This window comes from Henningerozyma blattae, chromosome 5 (genome assembly GCF_000315915.1).
Source record: "Henningerozyma blattae CBS 6284 chromosome 5, complete genome".
Lineage (NCBI taxonomy): Eukaryota > Fungi > Ascomycota > Saccharomycetes > Saccharomycetales > Saccharomycetaceae > Henningerozyma > Henningerozyma blattae.
In genome coordinates, this window is record NC_020189.1 from 290,344 (window position 1) to 317,343 (window position 27,000).

Consider the following 27,000-nt stretch of genomic DNA (forward strand, 5'->3'; position numbering starts at 1 on the left):
AATTTTCTTAAACATTTTCTAACGAAGAGAACACCAATATATAAGATTTACCTTGGTAATTTATTTGGAGTAAAGTTATATAACTATTAACCCTAAAAATTAGTTTGCTTCATTGGGCTTCTTGTATTTGTGTTACAAAAAGTCAGAAAGTTAAACATATGATAGATACTCTTCATGTTCGTTCTACAGTTAGATATCTTATTTAAGCTAATAGAGTATACCATTGATTACTAGCTTTGTATCCACCACAGTCGATTGGTATCAGCAGATATTTGTCAACTAGCCATTTTACAATATCTTCAATTTCTCTATTGGATAATAATCTGTGGCATCTAGTATGAAGTGTTTTAATATTGATACCTGGATTAAATAATATTACGTTTATAAGTAAAGAGCAAACGTGATTCCAAACAGATGATCGTATTGATCCTGTACCATCAATCCATATTCTAGAATAAGGTTGTCCACTTGGGATTGTAATGTTTTTAATATTCCAAATATTGGAACCTAAATGTTTAGCAGAAACGATGATTGCAGGAGTTAGTTGCTTAACATCAAATTTCCTAGTTGTATAATTGAATAAGGGAATCTTTCTTGGAATTGGGATAGCATCCATATGTACATTCCTTCTAGCTATTATGTCTATTAATATCCAAGATAGAATATCACTAAACTCATTAGATATTAATACACCATTTTCAGCTTGCATCATTTCGTATAATTTGCTTCTGATTTTTTCCACATCTTGGAATGGCTTAATGTTACCTTTACTTTCCAGTAGATCTTTAAATATACTTGTAGATTCTAACTTGGAGCCTCTTAGGTATATTTGTTTCTCCTTGGCCAAGTCTAAGATCACTTTATCTAAGGATTCCTTAGAAAATTCATTTAGTGCATCAACTTTTTCTCTTGGAGTGATTGGGTTTTCATAGAGAATCGATCTAATTACACTCTTGGCATTATCTTCAAGAAGTAATTTTTCATCTGGTTCTTCAACATAAACATCTTTATTACACATGTAAGACTTCTTTAACAACGAAGTTTCTCTTTGGACCATGGAAGACATTGCTAGACCTAGTTTAATATCATGATCTTTAGATGTTCTTACTAGTGTGTACCTTTTTCTATTTTCTTCGTAGTCATTATATAAAATTATTGGCTTATTCTGTTGAGAGTGGTTATAATGGAGCCATAGGTTAACTAATTTAGGTAAATCCAAAGATTCCGCATCGTCTAACGAAGCACGTCCTTTCTTTACAGCAGTAACTAAAATCTTCCTCCATTTGTCAACGTATGCCTTCCAACCAGAATGGCCCATACGGACCCTTCTAATAGTCCATTGCTTTTTTAAGTTTTCTAATGAGTTATTTGGAAATAATCTTGTTATTTTATCCCATATAATTTCATTCTTAATACTTTTCGTAATAACGACTGCCATTATTAGAATTCTTATACCACGTTTATTACCTAGATGGAACGTAGTATTTGTATCTTTGTTTTTTGATTTCTCTTTCTTCTTCTTTTTCTTTTCGGTCGCTAATGTTGTAGGATTATCTGTTGTATTTTGAGAGCGTTTAGCCTTACTTCTGGTTGTTCTTCTAACAGCAGAAGTTTCTGCTTCAGTATTAGAAGGTGCATTCTTATTTTTATTCGTTTTTGTACGAGATTTACTCTGAAATTTCCTTATTCTTTCAACAGATTTCATACCTCTATGGAATCTATCTTTTTCAGTTTGATCAAAGAAGTAAATATCAGTATTATGAAGGATATCATTTGAATAAACTTTTTTATTATCCTTCTCTTTCAAAACATAGTCTGAAATAACATCTGGTTCAATATCTGGTAAATAAACAATACGGCGACCTGAAACAGGCTCAATTTTCAGCACTAATTTGCCATTTTTAACCATTAAATCAACATCACCTCTTACAGTCTTTTTATCTAAAGTAGTTTTAGAGCCTAATTCTTTAGAAATGGCTTCATAAAATTGTTCACGAAGGTATGTCACACCTCCAGTATTTCTAATAACATCAGCTATAGCTCTTTGGCTCCAAAGCGATCTCAGAGATCCACCAGTAAATCCACCGACATTCAAAGGTTTCTGTGTTTTAGTTGATTTAGTATCATCTACCCCATTGATAGTTTTGTTAAGTGTTTCTACTTCGTTCTTAAGATCTTGAACCAGCATCTCATCTGAAATTTTTTGTTTTTTAATTGAATTTTTATCAAGATCGATTTTTTTTGGCATACATGACTCTGTAGATGTATCTTTTACTGAGTCATGTGGCTGTATATCAGTAGTTTGCTTTCTTTTACGACCTCTCATTGGAGCATATAACTTTGGTTTAATATTCAATTCACCATGCCAAAAAAATATGTCTTTACCATTTTGAGTAGTAAATCTTAAAGTATTACTTAAGGGAGTGAAATTCGCCTTATTCAAATTAGATAACGTTTTCATTTGATATTTCATGGGTGGAAAATCTTCTGGTTCTATTGTTTCAGACCCAGCAAGTTGATTTAAACATTTCTCTTGTAAAGATTCTATAAAATTTTTTTTCCCTTCAAAATCATACACTCTTACAATTTTACTCATTGATTTATTTTTCTGTTTTTGTTTACCAATATTTGAAATGTAATATTCGCTTGCCTTCGAAAACCCTCTTTTATAATCTTTTCCTGTAATTTTACTAACAGCCTCCATTGTAGATACTCCTGATGTACCTGATTGAGATGCAAGTGCATAAGTTTGGTTTTGTATTGGAAAAAATCTATTCAATAATGGTTGATCCTTTCCTACATTAGGATTTTCCTCCATTACCAATTCTTGACCCTGTAATAAGTTATTTGCATTAGACGAATCAAGTTCATCAAATATCTCATCATCCTCCATTCCAGTTTGATCCCCATTCCCAGATTCTTCATCAGATGTATCTGAATCAATATCAAAATTTTCATTTAATTTTTCATTTGGAACATAATCTTTTAAGAACTTAACACAACGGATCTTTACTGATGGATTTGTTGGAGAAACAACAAATACTTTTTTAAGATAATTTTTTTCATCTAGCCAAGCCAATGTGGATAGGAAGGATTTCGAAGTTCTAGGATCTTGATCAAATTTTAATTCACGTTTAAGATCAACAATTTGACGAATACCATTTTTGGAATTTTTAACCACTTCAATTATTTTTGGTAATGATTCTTTTATACTAATATAAGACTTGGCATCGTTTTGTGAGATAGAAAATTTCTTTAGTTTTAAAAGTTTCACAACATGGCCCTTATATATCATTTGAACACTATTGATTAAGTTGCCTAATTTTTTCACACGGCCAGTTATACTTCTTGGATCTTGGCCAGTTTCTCTTGCGACATCCTTAGTGTTAATACCTGCTTCTTTTGCCTTTGCAATTTCTAATAATATTTCAAAAGCTGCATTACCAATGGTACATTCTTTTTTGTTATAGCCAGTAAGCATTAGCCATAATTTATCTTCTGTAATACCAATCGATAACTCATTTTCAGAATCAGGGACATGATCAAATCGCTCTTTTGATATTTCTTGACCATTTCTATAGATGATAATGTCGTCAGTAGATGTTAAACAAGCAAAAACAAAATTTTTTATACTCTCATCTCCAATCGGAACTAAGGTGCTAGCAAATTCCCACAAGTGATTGATTGAAATTCCTATATTAACAGATTTAGAGAATAAACTTTTTCAGTTAGTATATGAATAATATAGGCAATGATAAAAAAAAAAAAAAAAAAAAGGGTAAACCAATGTAGCTTGCTTTTACATGTAAGTTGATTTTTTTTTTTGTACAAATGCTTTACATACTCCCTTTATTATACGCGATTTCTTCGCAAATCAAAATTGTTAAGTTCATCAGGAAAAATAATCTTCTGCATCTTATGGGTGGCTCATTCACTCAGGTAATTCAATTGGATATTTATAACAAATATATTTTATGAACTTCTAGTTATTTGTAACAAATTATTGTTATCAACTTATTATTTTTTATAAAATAATCAAAAAAAATATAAAAAACGGAGAAGCTGGGTTTCGAAGGAAGAAGGTTTTTAAATTTTTTTTTTTGTCAAAATTTGGAAAAAAAACGGAAATCAATTGGAAATTTTCAAGCTCATCGATTCAGACGATATCGTCAAAAAAAAAAAAAAAAAAGAAAATAGTAAATATGTAAATAATATAATTTCAAGAATGGTTAATTTCAAACTAAAAGTATTAAAATCGTTAAAAAAAAAAAAAAATAATAGAAATTATTCAATCATTTAGTTATGTCTGACTCAGATTCTGATGGTGAGTTGTATGTTGTTTTTTTGCATCCAAGAAATTAAGCATAAATTTATATACTAACAGAAAATATAAAAAAAAAAAATGAATGAATGAATTAATTATCTATTTAGACAACTTTCATCCCATGCATTAGCTGCTTTAATGCAATTTAAACAAGAAGAACAACAACGTGAAAAGGAATTTCAAAAATTATATACCCAAGCAGATGATAAATTTGAAGAACAAAAAAAGCAAGAAGGTATGAATTTATTTAAGGAAGATTGGCAATTATCACAATTTTGGTACAGTGATGATACAGCAAGTAAATTGGGTGATGCTTTATTAGATGGTGCAGATTCCGATACGGTTATTGCTATTGTCAGCGCTCCTTCAGTATATGCTGCCATTCAAAAAAAGACAGACTCCGAAATTCCAACAAAACATATTTATTTATTTGAATATGATAAAAGATTTGAATTACTTGCTGGTAAAGAACATTTTTATTTCTACGATTATAATAATCCATTAGAATTCGATTCGAAATTGAAGGGGAGAGTGGATAGATTACTGATTGATCCACCATTTTTAAATGAAGATTGTCAAACCAAATCATCTATTACAGCTAAAGCTTTACTTGCTAAAGACGATAATTCTAAGACTAAAAATGGAGTTTTAAAACATAGATTGATATCATGTACTGGTGAAAGAATGTCAGATGTCATCCAGAACGTTTATCCAAATACTCATATTACTACATTTTATCCAGAACATGGTAATGGATTAAGTAATGAGTTTAGATGCTATGCTGATTTCGAATGGGAACAATGGAAATTTGTCAAATAAAATCAATAGCTTGGTCTATATAAAATAAAAAATTTAAAAGTAAATTCGATGCTTTGGGTATATAATAAAAAAAAACAAAAAAAACACTACTAAGTAAACTCGATACTGCATATCTAGAATATAAGATTACAATAGTATATATTATATTTTACATAATTATATAAGTTTTGAATATGCAGGAGGGGAGGGGGAGAAGGATGACAGTAACTTCTGTAATTCAATACCCAAGTAAAATTTTGGAAAAAAAAACAGGATTTAAAAAAATAAATTTTTCTTTTTTTTTAGTAATGATACAAAAGAGTTCCTTCAATTAGTTTTTTCAATAGTTCATATTCAACATGGAAGGTCCACTATAAATGAACTTTTGAAATATACCTATAAGAACTATTGATACTATTCACAAAAAAAAAAAATTTTGTTCTTTTTAAAATCTTTTATCCAGAAATTTTGATGGGAGGCGGGATTGAACTTCAACAAAGTCATGTCCAAAAGAGAAAAGATAAAAAGGTTAATTTTGTTTTTAAAATGCTTGGTATATATATAAAATTCGCTTAATCAGTAAAAATATTTAATAGACAGTCTTAAGCGGATTCAGCAGCCTTAGCCTTCTTAGCCAACTTAGCTTGGGCCTTAGCACCCATGATACCACCACCCCAGTGCTTCTTAACTTCATCGTATTTGTCGGTGAAGTTGGCGTTGATGGTGGAAACAAGCTTAGCTAAAGCAGCTTCGTCTTCTGGTCTGACTTCAGTCAAAGCAGCAACGGCAGAGGTCTTTTGGTTAACCAAAGTACCCAATCTAGCCTTACCCTTGACGATGGCGTATGGAACACCCATCTTCTTACATAAAGCTGGTAAGAAAACAACCAATTCAATTGGGTCGACGTCGTTAGCAATCAAAACCAACTTGGTCTTTTTGTTTTCAATCAAGGAAACAACGTGGTTCAAACCGTACTTGACAACGTATGGCTTTGGAGAAGCTTCCATTCTGGTTTTACCTTCAGCAATGGCAGCAGCTTCCTTGGTCAATCTTTCCTTCTTTTCAGCTGGAGTTTCTGGTCTGTACTTGTTGAACAATTTCAAAGTTTCAGAAGCAGTGTTCTTGTCCAAAGTGTATTGGAATTGAGCAATAGCAGGTGGAACCTTCAATCTCATAGCCAAGACCTTCTTTTGTCTTTGTAATCTGACATATTCTGGCCATTTGACGTATCTGGACAAGTTTCTCTTTGGTTGGATAGCTTGACCAATACCAAAGTTCTTTGGGGTTGCGTTAAGCAAAGGGTTTTTAGCCTTGGTGTTCTTTGCAGATTTGGAAGCAAATGGAGCTGGAGCAACTTTCTTACCTGGAGCCATTGTGATTGAATTGGTTGGTTTTTTTTTATATGAAGTAGGGAGAAGAGAGAAGATGATGAGAGGGAATGATATTTTTTTAATACTCGATGGAAAGTATGAAAAGTATATATAGAAATGGTGAGATTGAAAGATGAAATTTCAAATCTTGAACTTGCGTGGGAGGGAAGCGGAAGCGAGAATTGAAAACTGAGCAATGGAAAATGAGCAATGGAAAATCGTTGAAAAACTTGGAACGTGCGGGTGTCCGGGTGTAGCAGGAATGAAGGCAGGAGCGACAGGCGAATCGACAGGTGAATCGACAGGCAAAACAGGTTTCTCCCCTCACATAAATGCAACCCCAACTGTGTAAGTGAATGGAATATTATTGGTAAAACATAAATAAATACAAAAATAAAAATAAAAAATATACATAAACATGAAAACGTATATACAGTCATTAGCGTAGTAAAAATCGTTAATCGTCTTAATCTTCCACTTCTTGTAGCCAACCTGTGGATCTCTTGATGGCAACTTGCCATCTCTTCCAATTCTTTCTTCTCTGTTCGTCTGTAGAGTTTGAAAAGAAATATGTAACGTTGACATTACCGTCGTCGTCTAGTTTAGAGCCTGTTGTAGAAGCGTTGGTGGTGGTGGAAAGGGACATCTCCTTAGACTTGGCAATCTTCTTTTCAATAAACTCCTTTCTCTTACCATTATAATACACCCAGTCCTTAATGTCGTGCCAATCCTTCCAAACACGGTCCTCGACATTCTCGAACGCGAAATTGGCGGCTATGGCAGCACCCAAAGCGGTACATTCGGAGATACGCGAACGTCTGATCTTGACACAGGGGCCGAGAATGTTTGCTTGGATCTGCATGACCTCATCGGAACGAGACATCCCTCCGTCTGCCGAAAGAGTACTTGTAGTGCCAGATTCGTACAGATCTATCCCATTGTCATCATCCAACAGCTGGGAATCCGATGACGTAGGCGGAGTGGCGACTTCCGTAACTCCGGTTTTATCCTCCTCTTCCAGCATGTCTTTACTCATGGCTTTCAAAATGGCTCGAACCTGGTAGCAAACACCCTCGACGGCGGCACGGGCAATATGGTTTGCTGTGGTGTACAGGGTGACCCCAAACATGGAGGCACGGGCGTGAGGGTCCCAGTAGGGAGACCATAGCCCGTTGAACGAAGGAATGAAAACCACACCTCCGGTATCTGGGACCGAACTGGCCATAGGTCCGATATCTTGGGCATTGGGGAATAGACGCAGGTTATCACGAAGCCATTGGACGGCTGAACCAGCCACAGCAATGGACCCTTCTAGTGCATAGGTAGGAGTGGAAGACAAATTGGGGAAATGATAGGCCAATGTAGTAAGGGCCCCATTCTGTGAGAACAATGGGGATTGGCCTGTGTTCAGTAACAGGAACGCACCGGTACCGTAAGTAACTTTAGCATTACGACGTTTGTGAGACAGCTGGCCTACAAGAGAGGCAGATTGATCGCCAAGACAGCCCTGTAATGGGATTGAAGGATGCCCCGTTAGGAAGTCGCGTAAATCTTGGATAAATGGCAACGAGGCTGGCACCAGGGGTGAAGAAGTAGACAAATTCCCAAACTTGTATGCCGATGGGCGGATATCTGGCAACACAAAACAGGCCATATCAAGCCCCCAGAATTCAAACAACTGCTTGTCGTAATCCAACGTGTGGATGTTCATAAACCCAGTACGAGACGCATTGGTCACGTCCGAGGCAAGAACACGCGTGTCTGTCAAATGGTGCAACAGCCACGTGTCTACAGTACCAAACACCAAGTCACGTTTCTCATACGCCTCTCTCACACGTGGCTCGTTGTCGATCAACCAACGAATCTTGGAACACGAAAAATACGTAGAGTCCAAGGGCAACCCTGTAATGCGTTTCAACTCCTCCAAACGAGCTTTATTTTCAGGCACGGCAAAATGCTTATTGAGCAGGGGCAAATTACGGGTGTCGTTCCAGCAAATGGCATAATCGGCCAACAATTTCCCCGTGGAATGGGACCACACCACAATTGTCTCACGCATATTGGCTATCCCCATACATTTGACCTGATAGGGGGCCAAGTCGTGCTTGGCACGGTGGCTGTTTAGTTCGTGAAGAGTGTTTGTGGTAGCAGCCAAACATTTCAACACGTTGGATAGAATATTGATTGGGTTACATTGGATCCAGCCTGGTTGAGGGAAAGATAGCGTGGGCGAGTCCCCGGAGTCCACCAAGGAATCAGGAGACGAGCGCGGAGACGAGCGCGGAGGCGCCCCGGAGGCACTATAGCTGTTGCTGCTGTCACAACCGGGGTCTTTTTCGAACTCCACAAGACTGGATTCTCGCACGGTCAACCCTTCTGCCGTATAATGTGCGGCCTTATCGGGTGGATGAGTACGATGAGGGGTCGAATATTCCACTTGGTGTTTGGCGACTTCTTGGCCTTGTTTGTTGAACATGATTACACGCGAGGACGAAGTACCGACATCAATAGAGGCGATAAGCGGGACATGGGGGGTTAGGGGGGCAGGCATGGTTGGTCGAAGTCGATGGGCAAAGCGACGAGCCGAGCAGGGGGTGACTGTAATATTAGTAAGGGCGGAAGTGTGTGCGGGAAAGCTTGATTTTAGAGTGCAAAATGCAGACTGCAAAGAAACGCGGGGTCTATAGTGGCACTGCATTGTGGATGGGGCTAGGCTTTGCTGGGGCGCCTTTTTATATGGCACAGAACGGCTTGATATGCTGTGTCATTACGCCTGCAGGCTGCTTGCTTGCACCTTGCACCTTGCAGCCTGCACCTTGCAGCCTGCACCTTGCAGCCTGCTTGCTTGCTTTGTATCGTTGCTCCACTGGCGTCAAGCCGGCCCGTGTGTTCCGGGCGACCTCTCCGCATCTGCGGGCAGATCGGGCGAGCGCCGCGTGACCCCGCACCGTAAAACATGGTAGTGAGTTTCGGTCCAAGCTGGGCACGGCGCTACCACGGCTTGCCTGCCCGGCCCGCTCTGCCTGGCGTGGTGTTTCTGGCGGGCCAGCGTGGCCTCTCTGCATGGGCTCTCTGCATGGGCTCTGTGTAGACTCCAGACGGCAAAAACACTCTGCACTCTAAACACAGGCCACAGCGCAAACCGTAGAGAGCGTCCAAGGCACAATACAGTGTATAAAAGACGCAGCTTGCCCATCATATCCCGCCGCACTGTCCCACTGTCCCACTGTCCCACGCCAACACTCTCTCTCTAGCACAACCAGCCCAGTAGAAATTCTTCCGCTACAGCACCCCACATATCCTATATTATAACAACATAGCTTCCCCGTATGTCCGACCATCTCAGTCTAAGACAGATCTTGACCGGGTCCCAGTACTCGTCGCAGCACGTGTCTGCGCCGCAGTCGCGTGCTGGCTCCCATCCAGCAAGCATTGCAGAATCTTCAACAAGTTCTGTGTCGTCGCTTCCACGTGATATGGAGCAAGGCGCGCCTTCCTTTGCTGGAGCACAATCTTTCACAGGCCGCTCTTCCCATCGTGCAAGCTCTATTTATCGCCGTGGTCAAACGCAATACATCACTTCTCCATATGATTTGGCCACGATTGCCGGGTCTATCACTGCACCGGGCGTACAGCAGTACCAAGCTCCCATTCAAGAGATCATCCCCAATACACAAGATGCAGTGTATTCGCAATACGAACGTGTTTCCGTAGCTCCACCTACAACACGTCTCTCTAAAAAACTTTCGCTTCTAACGGGCCATGTTCCCGAAGAGTACGAAATGGACGATCAAATGCATCATTATCAAGCCTCCACAACAACCGGTGGCGGTGCCTCGCGTGCCGCCCCGACTATTGGTCAACAGATATACACTGAATTGGATTTGGGCGGCGACGCCTTCGAACCAATCCCCATGATGGTCAAAACCAAGACTTTGCATCAAAACCCTCAAACACCAACAGTGCTACCTTCCACATACCGCCCTATCAACCGTTGGGCCATGATCCGTCACACTTATTTGCGTGAATTCTTGGCAGAGTTTCTAGGGACCATGATGATGATGGTCTTCGGTGATGGGATTTGTTGTCAAGTCAACCTGGGTGCGCAAATTCAGAAAAACCAATATGAAAACCAATTGATCACCCTTCAACAGGCAGGTGTCATCGACAGTAACACTGTCCAATTATGGAAGACTCTTGAAAAAATCGCTGCACCATCATCTGCCGGTACCGCCACAAACATCCCTCTGGGTTGGGCCTGTGGTGTCATTTCTGCATACTTCAGTGCCGGTGGTAGTTCCATCTCCGGTGCTCATTTGAACCCTGCAATCACTCTTGTAAGTGCTGTGTTCCGTGGATTCCCCTTCCGTAAAATTCCCATCTATTTCATCGGCCAATTCCTCGGAGCCTTTATAGGCGCCTACGTCGTTTACGCTTACCACAAGAGAGTCATCCAAGAGGCTTACCCTGACGATTGGTGGAAGAATCAAAGTGTTATGTCTAATTTTTTTGTGTTCCCACAGAGTTTCCTTAGTGTGCCTCGTCAATTCGTCTCCGAGTTCATGTCCACTGCTATTCTATTAATCGGTAATTTCGCCATGTCGGATCCTTACACCTGTTTGTCCACCGAATTATTCCCCGTCACTCTTTTCTTGCATATTTTGGTTGTCAATATGTCCCTTTCATACCAGACCGGGTGTGCAATGAATCTGGTCAGAGACTTGGGGCCCCGTCTTGCTCTATATACAATGGGGTTCGAACGTCATATGATTTGGGTGCAACACCATCATTTCTTTTGGGTCCCCATCGTCGCTCCCTTCTTTGGTGCCTTGATGGGTGGTCTTATCTATGACGTTTGTGTTTATCAAGGTCAAGAATCCCCGGTGAATTGGCCATTGGCGGTTTACAAAGAATGGTGCTTACGTGTTTGGCACAAGAGACCAGGCTACAAGACACGTCTCCGTCAACGTCAAGTGAGTAGTTTCAGCGGTATGAGTAGTTTTGTACGTGACGACGATCTGGACCACCACCCAGATTTCGATGGCAATATGGAGGAAGCCACACCTCTTGCACAACCACCAATGCCTCAGAACGTCTCTGCAACTTCAACTGACCCATCCCAAATCCATCCAACTCAAAAACATGTCCAATTTGAAAACGTTGGCGCAAGTAGGTACAGTTGGGAAAGTGAAGGAGCTACCATGGATAGTGACTCGATGTTGGAGACCCCAAGTGTATTGGACTCCATCAAAGATGGCGACGCTACAAGCAGCAGTGGTATGCCCACTCTAAAGGAATCTTCATCAACACATTCTTCTACATAACCTGGAGCTACCACCACCACCACCACTCCATACCCGTTCCCATCATCGCTTGCATTCATTCACAGCTCGTTGTATATATAAGTTGTATTGTATTTTAGGATACGTAATCTACATAATCATTCTTTAATTAAATCATTCAATTCTTGGAGTAAGGAATCCATATCCCCACTCACATCGACCTCCTCTCCACTAAACTCATTAGCAATCCCTTCAACAACACGTATCCCATCTTGGACTTCTTTTTGCAATTGCGCCAGCTCATAACCCATTGTGTCACGCTTGACTCGTAACCCAGCCGCTCGTTCTTCTAATTGTCGTAGCACGTTCTGCTTCTCCTCATACATTCGACTCTCTACACGATCAGTTATACCACTCTCACAAAACCCACTACTCTCACCTTCCCTTGATTTGGCTTTCTCAAGTAACTCATCCAATTCATCAAGTTTGTTACGTATTCCTCTCTCCTCCATCAATTGTGCAAATTGTTCAAAACATCGATCATTCCAATACTCAACTGCTTGCCCGACTCCATGATCCAACTGCCTTTGGCCCTCCGCACTTTCACCATACTTGCCAAAACATCCAACAACACTCCGTTCCATATCACCACGACATCGTGAAACGGCCATGTTATAAGTCTCTTCTAACCGTCGGTATCGTATATGCTTATCCATGCCGCTTTGCTATTCCACTTCACTTTACGCTTCTCTACTCTACTCTATTCGAATCCGATCAGATCCGATCACGAAATCTTTTTATCGTGTTTCTCGTCACACCTTACAATTTACCCGGCTCTCCACTGTTTTTTTCTTAACAACGTAAACCTAAACTAAAATAAACTTTAAGGCACACTTCCCGGAATGATACTATCAACGGTATATCAATTCATTCTTGTTTAATCCCGTAGATTTGACACGTCTAAAAAATAAAAATTACACACATATAAAACTTTATTTGCCTGATTGTTCCTACGAAATTCTACTATGTGCTTAGAATATACCCCGCCCCCACCCCGCGTTATTTCCATTTGAACGAGTTTTTTTTATGGGAATGAGAAATTTTAAAAATGAAAAAAAAAGAAACAGAAAATTCCAAGAAATTTCACGTAATTTGATATACGTTTACTCTTGGAGATTCCTTATGATCTAATCCGCATTCTGGCATTTATAAAAAGCCATATAAACTCATTCCCCATTACTCTATCGCTTTTCCCTTGCCCCTTGTCCCCCTCCCCCAGCAATGGATCAAAACGATATCCAACATTCCACTCGCTCCTCCATTCATGACGAGAAATCTCATCATAACGATGATGATTCCTTCGATTATGAAATGCAGGAATATTCTCCAATTCCCATGGTCTCCACTATCCAACCCACTACAACCTATATCCCACAATACTCGGTAGACTCTAACTCCGCCAAACCTGCATTCCCCATCCAAGAAGTCATCCCAAACTCTCATGAAGCTTTGACAATGGATATAAACTCATCCTCTGGAATGCAATTAAACCCTTCCAAGAATCTACGTGCAAGAACTTCTCAAGCTAAACATACCACTTCTTCCTCTATCCATTCAAATTCTCAATATTCATTAGATAATGATATAGATTCCAAAAATGATGATGTCTCTCAATCAGTCAATAGATTATCACAATCTCAAGTTGATTCTGCTCAAATGACAAATGCAAACTCTCAGGGGATCCCTATGATGGTGAAACCCAAAACTTTATATCAAAATCCTCAAACTCCAACTGTGCTTCCCTCCACATATCATCCGATTAGCAAATGGTCTACAGTCAAACATACATATTTAAAGGAATTCCTTGCCGAATTCATGGGTACTATGGTAATGATTATCTTTGGTGATTCTGTTTGTTGTCAAGTTAATTTGGCATCAAAGATTCAACAAAATACTTATGTACAAAGTCTTTTGAAATTAAAATCTAAAGGTGTTGCCACTGAAGATTTGGTAGACACAATGGAAACTCTTGAAACTTTAGTCTCCTCCACTTCAGGTGGTACTTTTGATGATATCGCTATGGGTTGGGGTGCTGCCGTTGTGATGGGTTATTTCTGTGCTGGTGGTAGTGCAATCTCAGGGGCTCATTTAAACCCTTCCATTACAATTGCAAATTTCTTCTTCAGAGGGTTCCCCAAGAAGAAAATCCCTTATTATTTGATTGGTCAAATGCTTGGTGCTTTCATTGCAGCTTATATCACTTTTATTTATCATAAAAAAATTATCTTACAAGCGTACCCTGATGATTGGTGGAAAAATGAAAGTGTAGCCAATTTATTCTTTGTCTTCCCCAAGGAATATTTGTCACCTGCAAGACAATTCATTGGTGAATTTGTTTGTACCGCAATGTTACAAGCAGGTATGTTTGCTCTAACTGATCCTTATACTTGTTTATCTTCAGATGTGTTCCCCTTGATGTTATTCATCTTAATATTTATGATTAATGCCTCTATGGGGTACCAAACTGGTTGTGCCATGAATATGGCAAGAGATTTGGGTCCTCGTTTAGCTATGTACACTTTAGGATTTGATAGAAAAGTCATTTGGATTAACCATCATCATTTCTTTTGGATCCCCATGGTTGCACCATTCTTGGGTTCTTTAACTGGTGCTCTAGTATATGATGTTTGTATCTATCAAGGTCATGAATCTCCTGTCAATTGGCCATTCACTCTATACAAAGAAAAATTGGTAAGATCATGGCACAGAAGACCAGGTTGGAAAAAGAGAAGTAGAAAGAGAGCTACTTCTGATTTAAGTGAATTCTCTTATGCTACTGATGATATTGATAATTCTTCGGATTATGGGTTACAACCAACAAGTTCAATGAAAAAGACTACTACAACTTCCACTGCTTCAGATTTAGAGGATGAAATTAGACATCCTTCAGTACAATTCAAATCAGTACAAAAGGATGCTAAAAGATTATACGGTGGGATCCCAACCATTTTGGAAAATGAGGATAGTTTAGAAACTGCTTCTTTCAGTAATACATCAGGTTCATTGGTTTTCTCAGATAAACAACTTCAATAATTGTTTCCTCACTGTTTATTTTTATTATTATTATTTCGTACACTATTATATTTCGCTATTTTTTTCCCCCTCTATCATTCAATTATTGCTCTTTTTTTTTTCTCATTCAACAAGGTTTAGCATTAGGCATATATGTATAACTATATATATGTATCAAGACTTTATTTTTCTGTATATTCAAATTCGTAGTTCAAAATTTAAATAAAACATGTATAAAAAAAATTATAAATTATAAATTATAAACTGAAGATTCTTTTCAAATATATATTCAGCCATCGTTCTAAATAGTTTTCCGTCACTTTACCACCAATGATATCACCCGTATCACATGGATGGATATTATACCAAACTGATGATGAAGAAGTCATGTCATTATCCAATTGAAACAAATCTAATCCAATTCGGAATTCATCAAGTGTTTCAGGGAAAATCAGTTTCTCAATTTCATTATCAATGTGAATAGTCTTCATTGTACATCCAAACTCAGAATCAACCTCCACTTTCCATATTCGAAATAATAATAATGGTTCTTGATATATTTGTGAATAAATTACATTAAATTCTAATGAATTTAATTGATCATTCTTGGAAACTAAATGCACTGGAACATCAGTAATGATATGAATTCTTGTTTGTGTAATTTGTATACTTTGACATAATGATAATTCTTGGAGATAATTGTTTGTATTTATTTGAATTAATTGTGATTCAAATTCTTCTAGAGATATCATAAATTAGATGTGAAATGTTCAAAATATCTTACAATTGTTTATGTTTATGTCTAAATTTTTAGAAACAAATTTTTTAAAAATATCAAAAAAGAAAAAATCAAAAAATTAATATTTTACATGTGATTTCTTCAAATCATATAAACTAAGATATAATAATTTGATATAGGAGAAGAATATTGAATTGGATATATAACTGTGTACATAATTGAGTATGTAACAAGTGACTATACATATAAATAAAGAGTAGAATAAATATAGAGGAATAAATAAAGAGTAGAATAAATAAATATGAGAATAAATAAATAAGGGGAATAAATAATTTGAAGTCCTCAATTGTTGAAGTAATTTACTTACAAGAAGAAATGATGGGGAAAATAATGTAAATTAACATCAGAAACCAGATAGAAAAAAAAAGAAAATAAAAATAAATGATAAATCATCATCATTTATGAGAAATATTGAGAACAAATTAATGGATCACACTAAAGGCAAGTTAGTTTAATTAAAGGCTAAGGAAGATTTGATGTGAGCAATTGCTTTACCTGGGTTCAATCCCTTTGGACAAGTTCTGGTACAATTCATAATAGTATGACATCTATATAGAGACATCGAATTGTTCAACATAGTCTTACGCATATCGTTAGCAGTATCTCTAGAATCAGCTAACCAACGATAAGCTTGCATCAAAACTGCAGGCCCCAAATATTCTTCATTATTCCACCAATATGAAGGACAAGAGGTGGAACAACAAGCACATAAAATACATTCATATAACCCATCTAATTTCTTTCTATCTTCAATACTTTGTAAAATTTCCTTACCATCTTCAGGGAATTTATCACGGTGTAAATAAGGTTTAATAGATTTATATTGCTTGTAGAAATTGGTTAAATCTGGTACCAAATCTTTAACAATGTACATGTGAGGTAATGGGTAGATCTTCAATTGCTTTGACTCATTTTGATCAATCTTACATAAACATGCTAAGGTATTTCTACCACCAATATTCATGGCACAGGAACCACAAATACCTTCTCTACATGATCTTCTAAAGGTCAAAGTAGGATCTTGTTCATTTTTAATTTTTAACAACGCATCCAAAACCATAGGGCCACACTCATTTAAATCAACTTTAAATTCTTGCAAAAATGGTTTTTCAGAAGGAGTATCTGGATTCCAACGATAAATTTTAAAGGTCTTAAATCTTGGGCTTGCAGAACCAGCTGCCGTAGCCAAACCTCTTGTTGAAGCTCCAGTTACTATAGTATTGTAATTAACTGACTTGTAAGCCAATTTGCATGCACTCAAAGCTTGTTTAGTCCACATGATGTTTGTAATATTATTTCTAAATGATGGAGATTATTATATACAATTAGTTTCTTAACTTACAAAAAAAAAGGATTTCTAAGCAAAAAAATATCAAAAAAACAACAATTAATAACAGATTATTTTTCAACGAAAAAAAATAACTAATAAATCCGAAAAATTTTCTTTTGTAGATTTATTATGAGTATATCTCTACTATACTTTGTTTTTTCTAATAGCCAATCTATTAGTTCTGATCATTGTTTAAGTTGCGTCCTTTATATGAGCTAATGACCTGAATCCCTTAATTTGCCGGTTCGGAATTCAAACAAAAAAAAATAAGTCAGGCGGAGAATCTAATCACGCGCCACAAATTTCAGTGTCAGTAAATAAATATATAAATATAAGTCTATTAACTGGTTCAATCCACTTCGATAAAAAAAAATCAATACGGTATTAAGCTATTTATGTTTTATAATGTTCATGAATTATTTATAAGTATATAATTATTAGTTATTAATTTAAACTTCACCATTTTGATGGAGATTAAAATTTGTTAAGGCATTTTGGGCCTTCTTATAGACGATTTTGCATTTATTAACATCGTCAAACTGTAATTTCATGGGGTCGTCTTGTTTTAGATTAATTGTTAAAAATTCTTTGGAAGGAGCTATTTTTGTTACATTTTTATATGAGACTTTCCATAGAATGGTTTCCTTTGGGAGCTGAATTCCTAAGATATGTATATCAGATACCAGCACAACTTGATCTCCACCAGTCTGAACATGGCCTAAATATGTATCCTTAATAAATTTCCCATGTCCTACTGTCTTTAACCAACTTTGCCCCTGTGCATCAGTTGGATCATAATCTTTAATCACACCATCTGGCCCGATTAATCTAGGTAGTCTTACTCTATGAACACCAGAATCATCAAACACAGATGAAGATCCAAAACTTGAATTTTTAAAATCGGAACCAATGTGATGTAGCTCATGACTAACCGAGTGTGTTATATCAATAAGACTTTTTTCACGTCTTTCAACAAAACTGCTTACATCATGGCTTGGTGGAACAAGCTCCGAAACAACACTTGAAACATCAGATAATGGTGCTTCAAGGGATGAAGTCGAATTATTAGATGGTGATACTCCAAGAGAAGAAGATTTACGAGCAGCAGATTTGTTATGGTGATGATGGAAACTTTTTGGTAATGCCAATCTAATAGAACCATTTTTGAAACCGGATATGCTTTTTCCAACATGACGGACACCATTAATACCCTTACCAACAACACCAGAGCCATGTTTAGAGTGATCTCCTAAATCTGGAGTACTGCTTCTCTGAGAAGATCCATCAACCCAATCACGAAATTCTGTATTGAAACTATTAAATAGACCAACTGGATTCCCAATGTAACTAGAGGAACCTAAAATTTTATGAAATTGATAGAAAAACTGTTGTCTGTAGTGCATTTCAATAGATCTAACTAGTGCACTGTATGGAACTTGTAAGTTTTTTAATTTTAACCGTTTCATTTTAATCTTTGCTTCATTGATATCACCAAGAGCCACGGTATAGAAATTAATTAACATCAAAGCTCGGTTCTGTTTATACGTTCTTAATTTTCTTTGTTCCCTAGTAGAATACATTTTATCATATCCAGTGAATGAAAAGTGAAACTTAACTGCATTAATTATTATAAGTTCAAAAATTTTAACGTTTTTAAATATTGAGTCTCTTATTTCTTTAATATTTTCAGCTTCAATAATTTGTGAATTGTCTTCAAGAAGTTCCGTCGTCTCTTCTTCATCATCAATAATATTGTCAAATGCTTTACTAAAATTTAAGATCTCAACTAAAAACCCTTCGTCCACTTTCAATGCAAATTCGTTTATAGTCATCATGACAAATTTGTAACATTCTATACTTCTTTCATCTTTAAGTTTCATCTTTCGAATCGATCCTGAAAAAACATAAGGGTTATTTTGATAATGCTTCCGTGTTATTACAGGATATAAAATATTTTCATATTTAGCATTAAACATTTGGTTATCGATTTGTATAGCACGAAGTTTCCATGTAAAAGTATTGTACATATCAGTGCTATCATAAAGTAACTCAATTCCCTTTGCTTGAATATAACAAAATTCTTGTAAGCTGATATTAATTAAGGAGATACCAAGACCATCTATCTTGATAGAGATTCTACGAAGTAATGGTAACTCCTCCAAGTTATTGTCAGATTTTAACTCTTTCTTCTTATTATTAAACATTGAAGAAGCACCCGTTTTTAGTCTTCGAAGTTTTTTACTTGCTGCATCCTTTATATCTAAAACAGTTATAGCTCCTTCACGTGAAACAGTCATTGAAACTGCTTCCGAAGTTTCAGTTAAAAATTTGCCAGGCACTTTCATCGAATTAGAAGATCCTAATTCTAATAGGTGAACCTCTTTCTCATGACCTTCACAATTAACAACCAATCTTTTATGTTCAACAGAAGGAATATCCCAAGCAAAAGGTATTACGCTATGACCTGGAACAACATATTTTTGAATTTCTGGGAATCGATTAGTTAAATTTGAATATTTGCCACAATAATGCTCAGGTTTCTTCTGGTAAACAGTAAATTCATGTTTAGTATAATTTCTTATGGCAAATGGCCAATAATTATTAGAGTTAGAAATACGAATTATTAAGCTTGCTTGCTCGGAAACAACTACAATTTTTAACAATACAGAATCACGTTCATTTTTAGAGATTTTTAAAAAGGTTTCGCCTATACCAGCAATGGAAATTGGGTCGGACCAAATGCTTGTCTCAGCAAAAGCTCTGATTCTTAAGAAATCCTCGATATGTTCTGGAACTCTTAATAGAGGAACTGATTTTCCTTTAGGAATATTCATTAAAGAATTACATTTTATATCACCAATTTCTAGATTTGAATCTAGATTATTAATTATTGTAAACCTTGGTTTAACTTTTATTATTTTACTTAAAATATCATACCCAAAACCTTGAGTAACAGTCAACCCCAATTTAGAACACGTATCCTTATTTTTATCCCACAATACAACTTCGAAAGATTGATCCAACATATTAAAACATAGATCTTCACTCCATTTCGTCTTATGAAGCTTTGTTATTTGTTTTCCATTCTTGTCATTTCCTGCTTCAAGAAGTGAAAAAAGTTGTGACCTGCTATTTCCCTTTATTAAATTCATTTCACAGTCTGATTCTTTCATATCACCAACTATATTTTTCAGAAACAATTCTTGACCAGTTTCATTAACAATTAAATAAGGTGAATATATTCTGATCAATTTACTTCTTGTCTTAAATAGTCGTTCACTATGTAGTCCTAGGAAAATCTCATTTTTTTCCTTGCTAGCTAATGGTATTACGTGATCTTCTTCCTCTGAAGTTACAGATTTAGAATTAATAACACATGCACTAGTATAACTTATTTCTGATTTTCCTAGATGCTTAATATGGATGTGTGAGTCTTTATACAAGTTTGCTTCAGAAATTACCATCTTTTCGTGTTCCTTTAGAACTGTTAACGGTTTAATTACTTCTTTTCCTTGAGTTATTGTAAATGACATGTCTAAAGGCAATAGATTTTGTAAAATGATTGGAACTGTCACAATAATCTTCATATGAGGATACGATTTTGCGAATGATTCTTCAGAATTACATATATCTGTCACTTCAAAATTTTGATATGTAACTCCGTCACTAGCTAAAGAGCTTAGAGAAAGTGCACCCTTCAATAGATCTTTCCAATGAATATCTTCTTTACACCAACTATATGGTATATCTGTTTTTGGCCTCATTCTAATCCTCGATTCGCTTATCTTAGTAATAGGTACATTTAAAACGGCATTTGGTTCAATACAAGCTGACTTCAGACTTCCACCAGAAGGATCAGATATTTCAAATTCTAAATCAACGTTAGTTAAATTTTTGATTTCTATTGTAGATCTAAATGTAATTTGCTTAATATTTTCTTTCAATTCTTTCAACTCACAAACAACCCTATTTTTTTCTTTAGTATTATCATCATCTAAAACGAATAACCTTTCACCTTCAGTGTTTGTTACCACATTATAGATACATTCTTTTCCAAGGGCAGAAATTGACACACATATTATATTATCAGATTCGACTGCAGTTTTGTGATTTCCACATCCTTCAAATCCCCAGCTAATCTCGCTGCCTGGCTGTAGTTTTTTGAAATTTATTTTTTTCTTTATTTCTGGATGGAATTCCCAAATTGTGAGGTCAAATTCTGTATCATTAACGATACTGTAAGGTAGTATAGGCTCTTCTATATCTTTGATTGGTGGCTCTTGTAATAAACGAGGTATGTTAGATAAGATTGAGAGAGTTTTAGCACTCATCGTAAATTCTGTGATTTTTCCGGATAACACTTCAAATAATAGTGCTGGATGGGTATTTTCTAATTTCCTTAAATGAAGAGTTAGAGGGAATTCATCTAGAATAGGTTCCCAACAGGACTGAGAGTAGTTGAACACTTTTGAAAATATCTCCCAGCTAGTTTGAATCTCGAAACCTAAGTTTAATTGCTTATACGTTAGGTTAAAAGGATTAACTCCAATAGACATTATTGGTAGCATATCAATATCACCTAGTAAGGTAATGTTGATACCTTGCCAGGCGATAAGATATTCGTTCCGTGTGATACTAGTCAGTTGCTCAGTCTCATTCTCGGACACAGTACTGGAAGAGCTCGAGCTAAAATCGGAATGAGAGAAAGAATCTTTAATTGATTTGGACATTAAACTAAAAATTGTGCCACGCTTCTTATTTGTTACCTTTGAACCAAAGAGTTTTATTTCATTAATCATTTGGTGTATATTTTTATTAAATTCTCTCATCATTCTTATCTGATTGAGTGATATTTTCATCGTTAGTTTCTCAAAATTAATATTAAACTTGTGTTTAAGAACGCCAGAATCACTACCATAGTCTTTACAATACCCTGAAAATGTCTTTATAATGTACATTTTTTCTTCTTTCTTGTTATTTTCAATAAAGTAACTTGAAAAATTCTTTAATAGCATATCAAATGTGGTACCAAACAGAAGTTCTAAATTGGTCAATTTGAAGTACAATACACCATAAGGATTGGATTGTTTTCCAAATAAAAATGATATTTGCGATCTAATTAACTTGAACTTGTATGTAACCTCATTCTTTTTTTCTGAGTCACTTGTAGAATTAGCCAGTGGAAGGATAGAATCCTTCCCATCTAGTACACTAGAGCTATGTTTACGAGAGCATTGTTTAAAAAATGATATAACCATTTTAATAAGGGCTAGATCTAATGATAATTCCATATTTCTTAAAGAAATAGAATATGATAGGGTATCTGTCTTATTTTCATTTTTCAAAATAGAAATGTTTATATGAGGGTGTTTACTTTGTCTACATTTTAGAACCTTTATGTGTTTTATTGAATTATCTTTGTGATTCTTAACACTAATCCTCTGGCATATTACATTAAGAGCATCCTTACCATTTGCATCTCTTAAATTTTCCACAGATATGGCTGAAAGTACAGTAGAAAGCAGCAAATTACGTCTTATTTTAGTACCAGAAAGATCACCATGATAAACAAATATTTTTATAACTGGAATGTTAATATTTTCAAGAAAAGTTGATCTAACCTCATTTATTTTTGCAGTGGATAAATAATTTTGAATTTCATATAAGGTATAATGTTCATAGCCGAAGACATCAAGCAGGCTATTTGATAAAATGGTAAATGGAGTTGATGAACCAGTAATCGATTTCACGCTATTAAGAATACCAGTTAGTGTGGAAATTTGAAATTCTGAAATATGAACATTAACTGGACTGATTGAGTAAAATGATTCAGTTGAATTATTTCCTTCCTTTGAAAATTTAAATTGTTTCTTTGAAAATAGAGAAAAAGGATCTAGTATACTAATAGGCTCGTGATTTTCATTTCTCAAGTAAACCTCAGAATAAGCTTGAATCGAGATAATTCCCCAATATCTACTGTATAATTCAGATTTTTTATCCCAATTCATGGTTGTAAATATATTCTTACAACTTAATGTAGTGTAATCGCAAATCCCATTTTGAATATCCACTGCTTTCGGAATATGAACATCTATGCTGTCAACCCAAATGTCATATTTACCATTTCTAATAACAGTAACAGGATGCTTCTTGAACGTTTTATTTGCAGCATAGGAAAAATTCTGGTTTAACATCTTGAAGGTTTGAAGGAAGTTGAACAACTTGTAAAATACTAATGGTTTGTATACAACAGAAACAGAAAGAAACCTTAAAAATAAAAATGAACCAAATTTTGTTTCAGGTCTTTCCATATCAAAAGATTCATTAATCATTTTATATGGTGCAATACTTTTAATTTCCATGATATATGGAAATTTAGAAGGTAAATCTATTGGTGCATATTTATTCTCCACTAAACGGAGTTCAGGGAATGTTATGATATTTTTCTTGTGTTCTGGCCATGCCAATAGTTCATATTGAAATAATGGAGCTTCCAAAGAAACAATAATATTTGAATCCATATCTTTCAATAATATAGATGTATTTAAAGATCTGTAAAGTAGACGTGTTTTTGAAGGTGATGCTTCGGATGATTCATCATTATGGACCAAAATGTCATTAGGCGCCCATTGCTGGTATGGCTTGGTGAAGGATACAATAGCATAACTCGACAAACAGCATATAGACATTGGCGATAAAGTAATTTCTAAACCATTCAAATCTAAATAAATTTCATGATCAAAAATTTCAAGATAATTATCTTGAAAAAATGCAATACGTTGGCAACGCTCATATCTTAAATTAAAGCACAAATCTGATTGTGAATCCAGTTTAGTAGTAATCAAGTTTTGAGAAATATCATCCAATGCAGTAAATTCATGAATTGCTACTTCTGGAATACTGACATGTACGCTGATATGAGTTGGACCTGTATTAACTTTGAGATTAAAATAGCCACCTTTGATATCAAACAATTTCTGCAATTTCCATAGCTCTGGATTTGTTACTTTATGAAGAGGAAGATTAAAATTTTTAAAGTTGAAATCTAACTCCAAAAATTTTCTTGATAATTTTTCTGGAGTAGAATCTTGATGGGCAAAATAAACCCATTCAATTTTGGCATCAATTCTAGTTTGGGGATCATATGTAGGGTCAATAAATTCATTAAATTCATCCCCCGTGTGATAATCAAAAGATACAGGAAAACAACGAGTAAAAATAAAAGCAACAATCTGGAATTGAATATCAGAGAATGCTAAATATGCGTCATCGAAGTCAGAGTGAAGAATACAGAATGGTACATGTAATGAACGGACAGAGCGTGTAATATCTAAGACCATTTTAAGGAATCTTTTTGGAACAACTGCATACTTATTAGCTAAATGGCTAGTTACCATTGTATGCTTAATTGCTTTAATACCTGGCCCGACCAAAAGTTCCGCATCTGTCATATATAGAATTAATTTTTCTAGCATTAATCTCATTAGAATATTATTATCAACTGTACAAAATTTTTCAATGCTAAATGATTGCAATTCTTCAATTGTTCTTTCTGGAATTGGTGTATCAAATACAATTAAATCATGCCCATCCAATACCGCAACACCGGTATATTCATCATGTGGATGATTTGGAAAAACGAACGTTGCAAAACCAACTTGAACTTTGAAAGTTGTCTGCTGTTTCTTCAAAAACTGGCGCCAAATACGACGCTTACCCTTAGGTGTCCATCCTGAAAATCTGTAGAACCTCTCTTGAACTAATTTATCCATTGATATAAAGGGGGAAAGAGGCGCCATAAAGAACTTTGGAACTTGAATAAAATAATCCATGTGATAGTTAATTGTGAGTCCTAAAAGATCACATTCAATCTTTGTTCTTCTATTTTCGTCCTTTCCCCTTGTCTTAATTCTAAAGTCAACATTAGGTGTCAAACTTGAGTATTTGGAATCTGGATCTCTTATATTTTCAACTGAGAGAAGTTTAGTATATGAATTGTTCATTGACCCATTTTCAATATCAAATGTAGTAGCAAGTAATTGAAATTCAGAGTAATTAGTATCCATAATGTATTTAATATGAAGCTTTTCGGATGTTAATGTAGTCATTGGTCTTACAATATCACTTCTTTCCATCTTTATATTTACAGTGTTGATTGAAATTTCAAACTTAAAAGAAGGATTGGAATCCTTAGGACGATCATTCTCACTATCAGTAAAATTATCATTAGAATCATATTCAAGGATTTTTAATAATTCTGCTTTCTCTTGAGAGGTGAACTTAAAAGTTAAATCTTCATTTAGGTAGGAATCAATGTCGTTTTTATTTGTATTTGCAGTATCTGATTTCCACCATGACCATAGCCAATTTTTTGTTGACAGAACTTGTTTATGTATTAAATGAACCTTGGATTCTTGTGATTGATTAAAAATGTCTCTTGATATTTTTCTAAAAATAATAATTTGCTCAGCTGGCAATTTCTCATGCAAATATTGCAGCTGTTCTTCTTCTTTTTCGTCCTCCAATTCTAAATCAATATCTTTTTTTTCAAGCTTCTTCAGCCACAATTTAATATATTCACGTCTTCTTTTCCCAGTTTTTTCAATGTGTTTCCAGGTTCTATTTTTATTTCTAAGATGGATTTTTCTTTTAATACAAGTGGCGTAAAATTTAATCCACTCCCTTGAATTCTCATGAATAGTATTTTCAGGTTGTGAAGTTCTCATCTCAATTAATTCATTTTTTCTATTAAGGGCATATTTATGATGTAAGTAATTATCATAAAACCTATTATTCAACGTGAAATCTAATTCCTCTATGCCAAAAGAAAATTTTACTCTATGCTGATTGTTTGAATTTAAATGATACAGTGTACATTTACCTGTAAGAGATATTGGCTTTAGAACATACCGATAACCTAATTTAATTAAGTTTTTGTAATTTTCAGAGATCGTTAAAAGGTCATCTATAGAAAAGGCATGTGATTCTCGATGAAGATCTTCTTTATGTAAAATGCATAGAGAGGAAACTTTAACGACTTTGAAGATATTTTTTGAAGTAATTTTTTCGATAGACCTCCAATTTTCGTCTGTAGATTGAATTTTGATCTTCTTCAAAAAGGCAACAACAGATATCGGCTCTTTCGCCAACATAGTTTCTTTATCCATATATTCCAAACTAACATTATCAACAAAAACTTGTAGATTATTTAATATTTTTGTTTCTAATGAAATCATGAAAGGAGATACTTTAGTGGGGGTAACTATTTTTCCATTTGGATTTTTCTTTTCCCATGAAGCAACCTCTTTCATCTTGTCTGATTGCCTTGTTGCATCAGCATATTTATTCATGGTTTCCAAATCGCAAGGACGACTTCTCAAAGCAACATTTTTCATAGTAATAGTAACTGGCTGGTCTCTTAAATGTAACCATGATAGTTTGATCTGTAGTTCTCCAATAATACCTTCATAGACTTCAACCGATGAAAAACCTAGACTTTGTAAACACGATTTTTTAATTTTGACATTTTGCAAACTCACAGTTCCATCCCATACAGCTAACTCTAGTTGAGAGCTATCTACCCCCTCGACATATTCACCAACAATCCTGTTCAGAATTCGAACACCGATTTCTTCAAACATTATTGACCAAACCTATATACCTTATGTCTATCTTTCTTACTGATTTTTCGTCTAATTGTTAATTGTTTATTTTTCACCTTAAAAAATATGAAATCTGAAAGGTAAAATTTTCCATCTGTCTTTTTTCAGGCCAACTTTCTATTTTCGAAAAAAAAATCAATCAAAACTGCGTAATCAATCTGACTAAGATGATCTTTCGGACTTTCAACATCGCCCCTTTTTTTGGCATGTGACTACCGGACAAATCGAATTAATGGGCTGAAAACCTCCGAAAGTTCTGAGCCTAATGGTGCACGGGCTAAAAGACAGAAACAGAAGTAGACGGAATACGACATTAGTTGCCACCTTGGAATAGAAAAAATAGCGATGATATTATGCTAATTA

At 35.4% G+C, this 27,000-nt stretch overlaps 10 protein-coding genes across 10 annotated transcripts; 3 read left to right on the forward strand and 7 right to left on the reverse strand.

Annotated features, from left to right (window-relative positions):
- Window positions 1–202: 202 nt before the first annotated feature.
- TFC3 (transcription factor TFIIIC subunit TFC3) lies at window positions 203–3,893 on the reverse strand (the record flags this gene model as incomplete). Its single annotated transcript, XM_004180662.1, has 2 exons — window positions 203–3,693; window positions 3,845–3,893. 2 exons carry the CDS (start codon window positions 3,891–3,893, stop codon window positions 203–205), a joined length of 3,540 nt encoding a protein of 1,179 aa, XP_004180710.1.
- A 409-nt stretch (window positions 3,894–4,302) lies between these two features.
- EFM5 (protein-lysine N-methyltransferase) lies at window positions 4,303–5,143 on the forward strand (the record flags this gene model as incomplete). The annotated part of the gene is made up of 2 exons (XM_004180663.1): window positions 4,303–4,331; window positions 4,432–5,143. The coding sequence occupies 2 exons, from the start codon at window positions 4,303–4,305 to the stop codon at window positions 5,141–5,143; spliced, it is 741 nt and encodes a 246-aa protein (XP_004180711.1).
- A 581-nt stretch (window positions 5,144–5,724) lies between these two features.
- Window positions 5,725–6,495, reverse strand: TBLA0E01340 (60S ribosomal protein eL8; the record flags this gene model as incomplete). The annotated part of the gene is made up of 1 exon (XM_004180664.1): window positions 5,725–6,495. One exon carries the CDS (start codon window positions 6,493–6,495, stop codon window positions 5,725–5,727), a length of 771 nt encoding a protein of 256 aa, XP_004180712.1.
- Window positions 6,496–6,958: 463 nt separating this feature from the next.
- On the reverse strand, window positions 6,959–9,043 carry GUT1 (glycerol kinase; the record flags this gene model as incomplete). Its single annotated transcript, XM_004180665.1, has 1 exon — window positions 6,959–9,043. The coding sequence occupies one exon, from the start codon at window positions 9,041–9,043 to the stop codon at window positions 6,959–6,961; it is 2,085 nt and encodes a 694-aa protein (XP_004180713.1).
- A 778-nt stretch (window positions 9,044–9,821) lies between these two features.
- Window positions 9,822–11,816, forward strand: TBLA0E01360 (MIP/aquaporin family protein; the record flags this gene model as incomplete). Its single annotated transcript, XM_004180666.1, has 1 exon — window positions 9,822–11,816. The coding sequence occupies one exon, from the start codon at window positions 9,822–9,824 to the stop codon at window positions 11,814–11,816; it is 1,995 nt and encodes a 664-aa protein (XP_004180714.1).
- A 116-nt stretch (window positions 11,817–11,932) lies between these two features.
- On the reverse strand, window positions 11,933–12,490 carry NNF1 (MIND complex subunit NNF1; the record flags this gene model as incomplete). Its single annotated transcript, XM_004180667.1, has 1 exon — window positions 11,933–12,490. One exon carries the CDS (start codon window positions 12,488–12,490, stop codon window positions 11,933–11,935), a length of 558 nt encoding a protein of 185 aa, XP_004180715.1.
- Window positions 12,491–13,055: 565 nt separating this feature from the next.
- TBLA0E01380 (MIP/aquaporin family protein) lies at window positions 13,056–14,867 on the forward strand (the record flags this gene model as incomplete). The annotated part of the gene is made up of 1 exon (XM_004180668.1): window positions 13,056–14,867. One exon carries the CDS (start codon window positions 13,056–13,058, stop codon window positions 14,865–14,867), a length of 1,812 nt encoding a protein of 603 aa, XP_004180716.1.
- Window positions 14,868–15,103: 236 nt separating this feature from the next.
- ATG10 (E2-like conjugating enzyme) lies at window positions 15,104–15,598 on the reverse strand (the record flags this gene model as incomplete). The annotated part of the gene is made up of 1 exon (XM_004180669.1): window positions 15,104–15,598. The coding sequence occupies one exon, from the start codon at window positions 15,596–15,598 to the stop codon at window positions 15,104–15,106; it is 495 nt and encodes a 164-aa protein (XP_004180717.1).
- Window positions 15,599–16,096: 498 nt separating this feature from the next.
- On the reverse strand, window positions 16,097–16,924 carry SDH2 (succinate dehydrogenase iron-sulfur protein subunit SDH2; the record flags this gene model as incomplete). Its single annotated transcript, XM_004180670.1, has 1 exon — window positions 16,097–16,924. One exon carries the CDS (start codon window positions 16,922–16,924, stop codon window positions 16,097–16,099), a length of 828 nt encoding a protein of 275 aa, XP_004180718.1.
- A 500-nt stretch (window positions 16,925–17,424) lies between these two features.
- On the reverse strand, window positions 17,425–26,616 carry TBLA0E01410 (uncharacterized protein; the record flags this gene model as incomplete). Its single annotated transcript, XM_004180671.1, has 1 exon — window positions 17,425–26,616. The coding sequence occupies one exon, from the start codon at window positions 26,614–26,616 to the stop codon at window positions 17,425–17,427; it is 9,192 nt and encodes a 3,063-aa protein (XP_004180719.1).
- Between the last annotated feature and the right edge of the window lie 384 nt (window positions 26,617–27,000).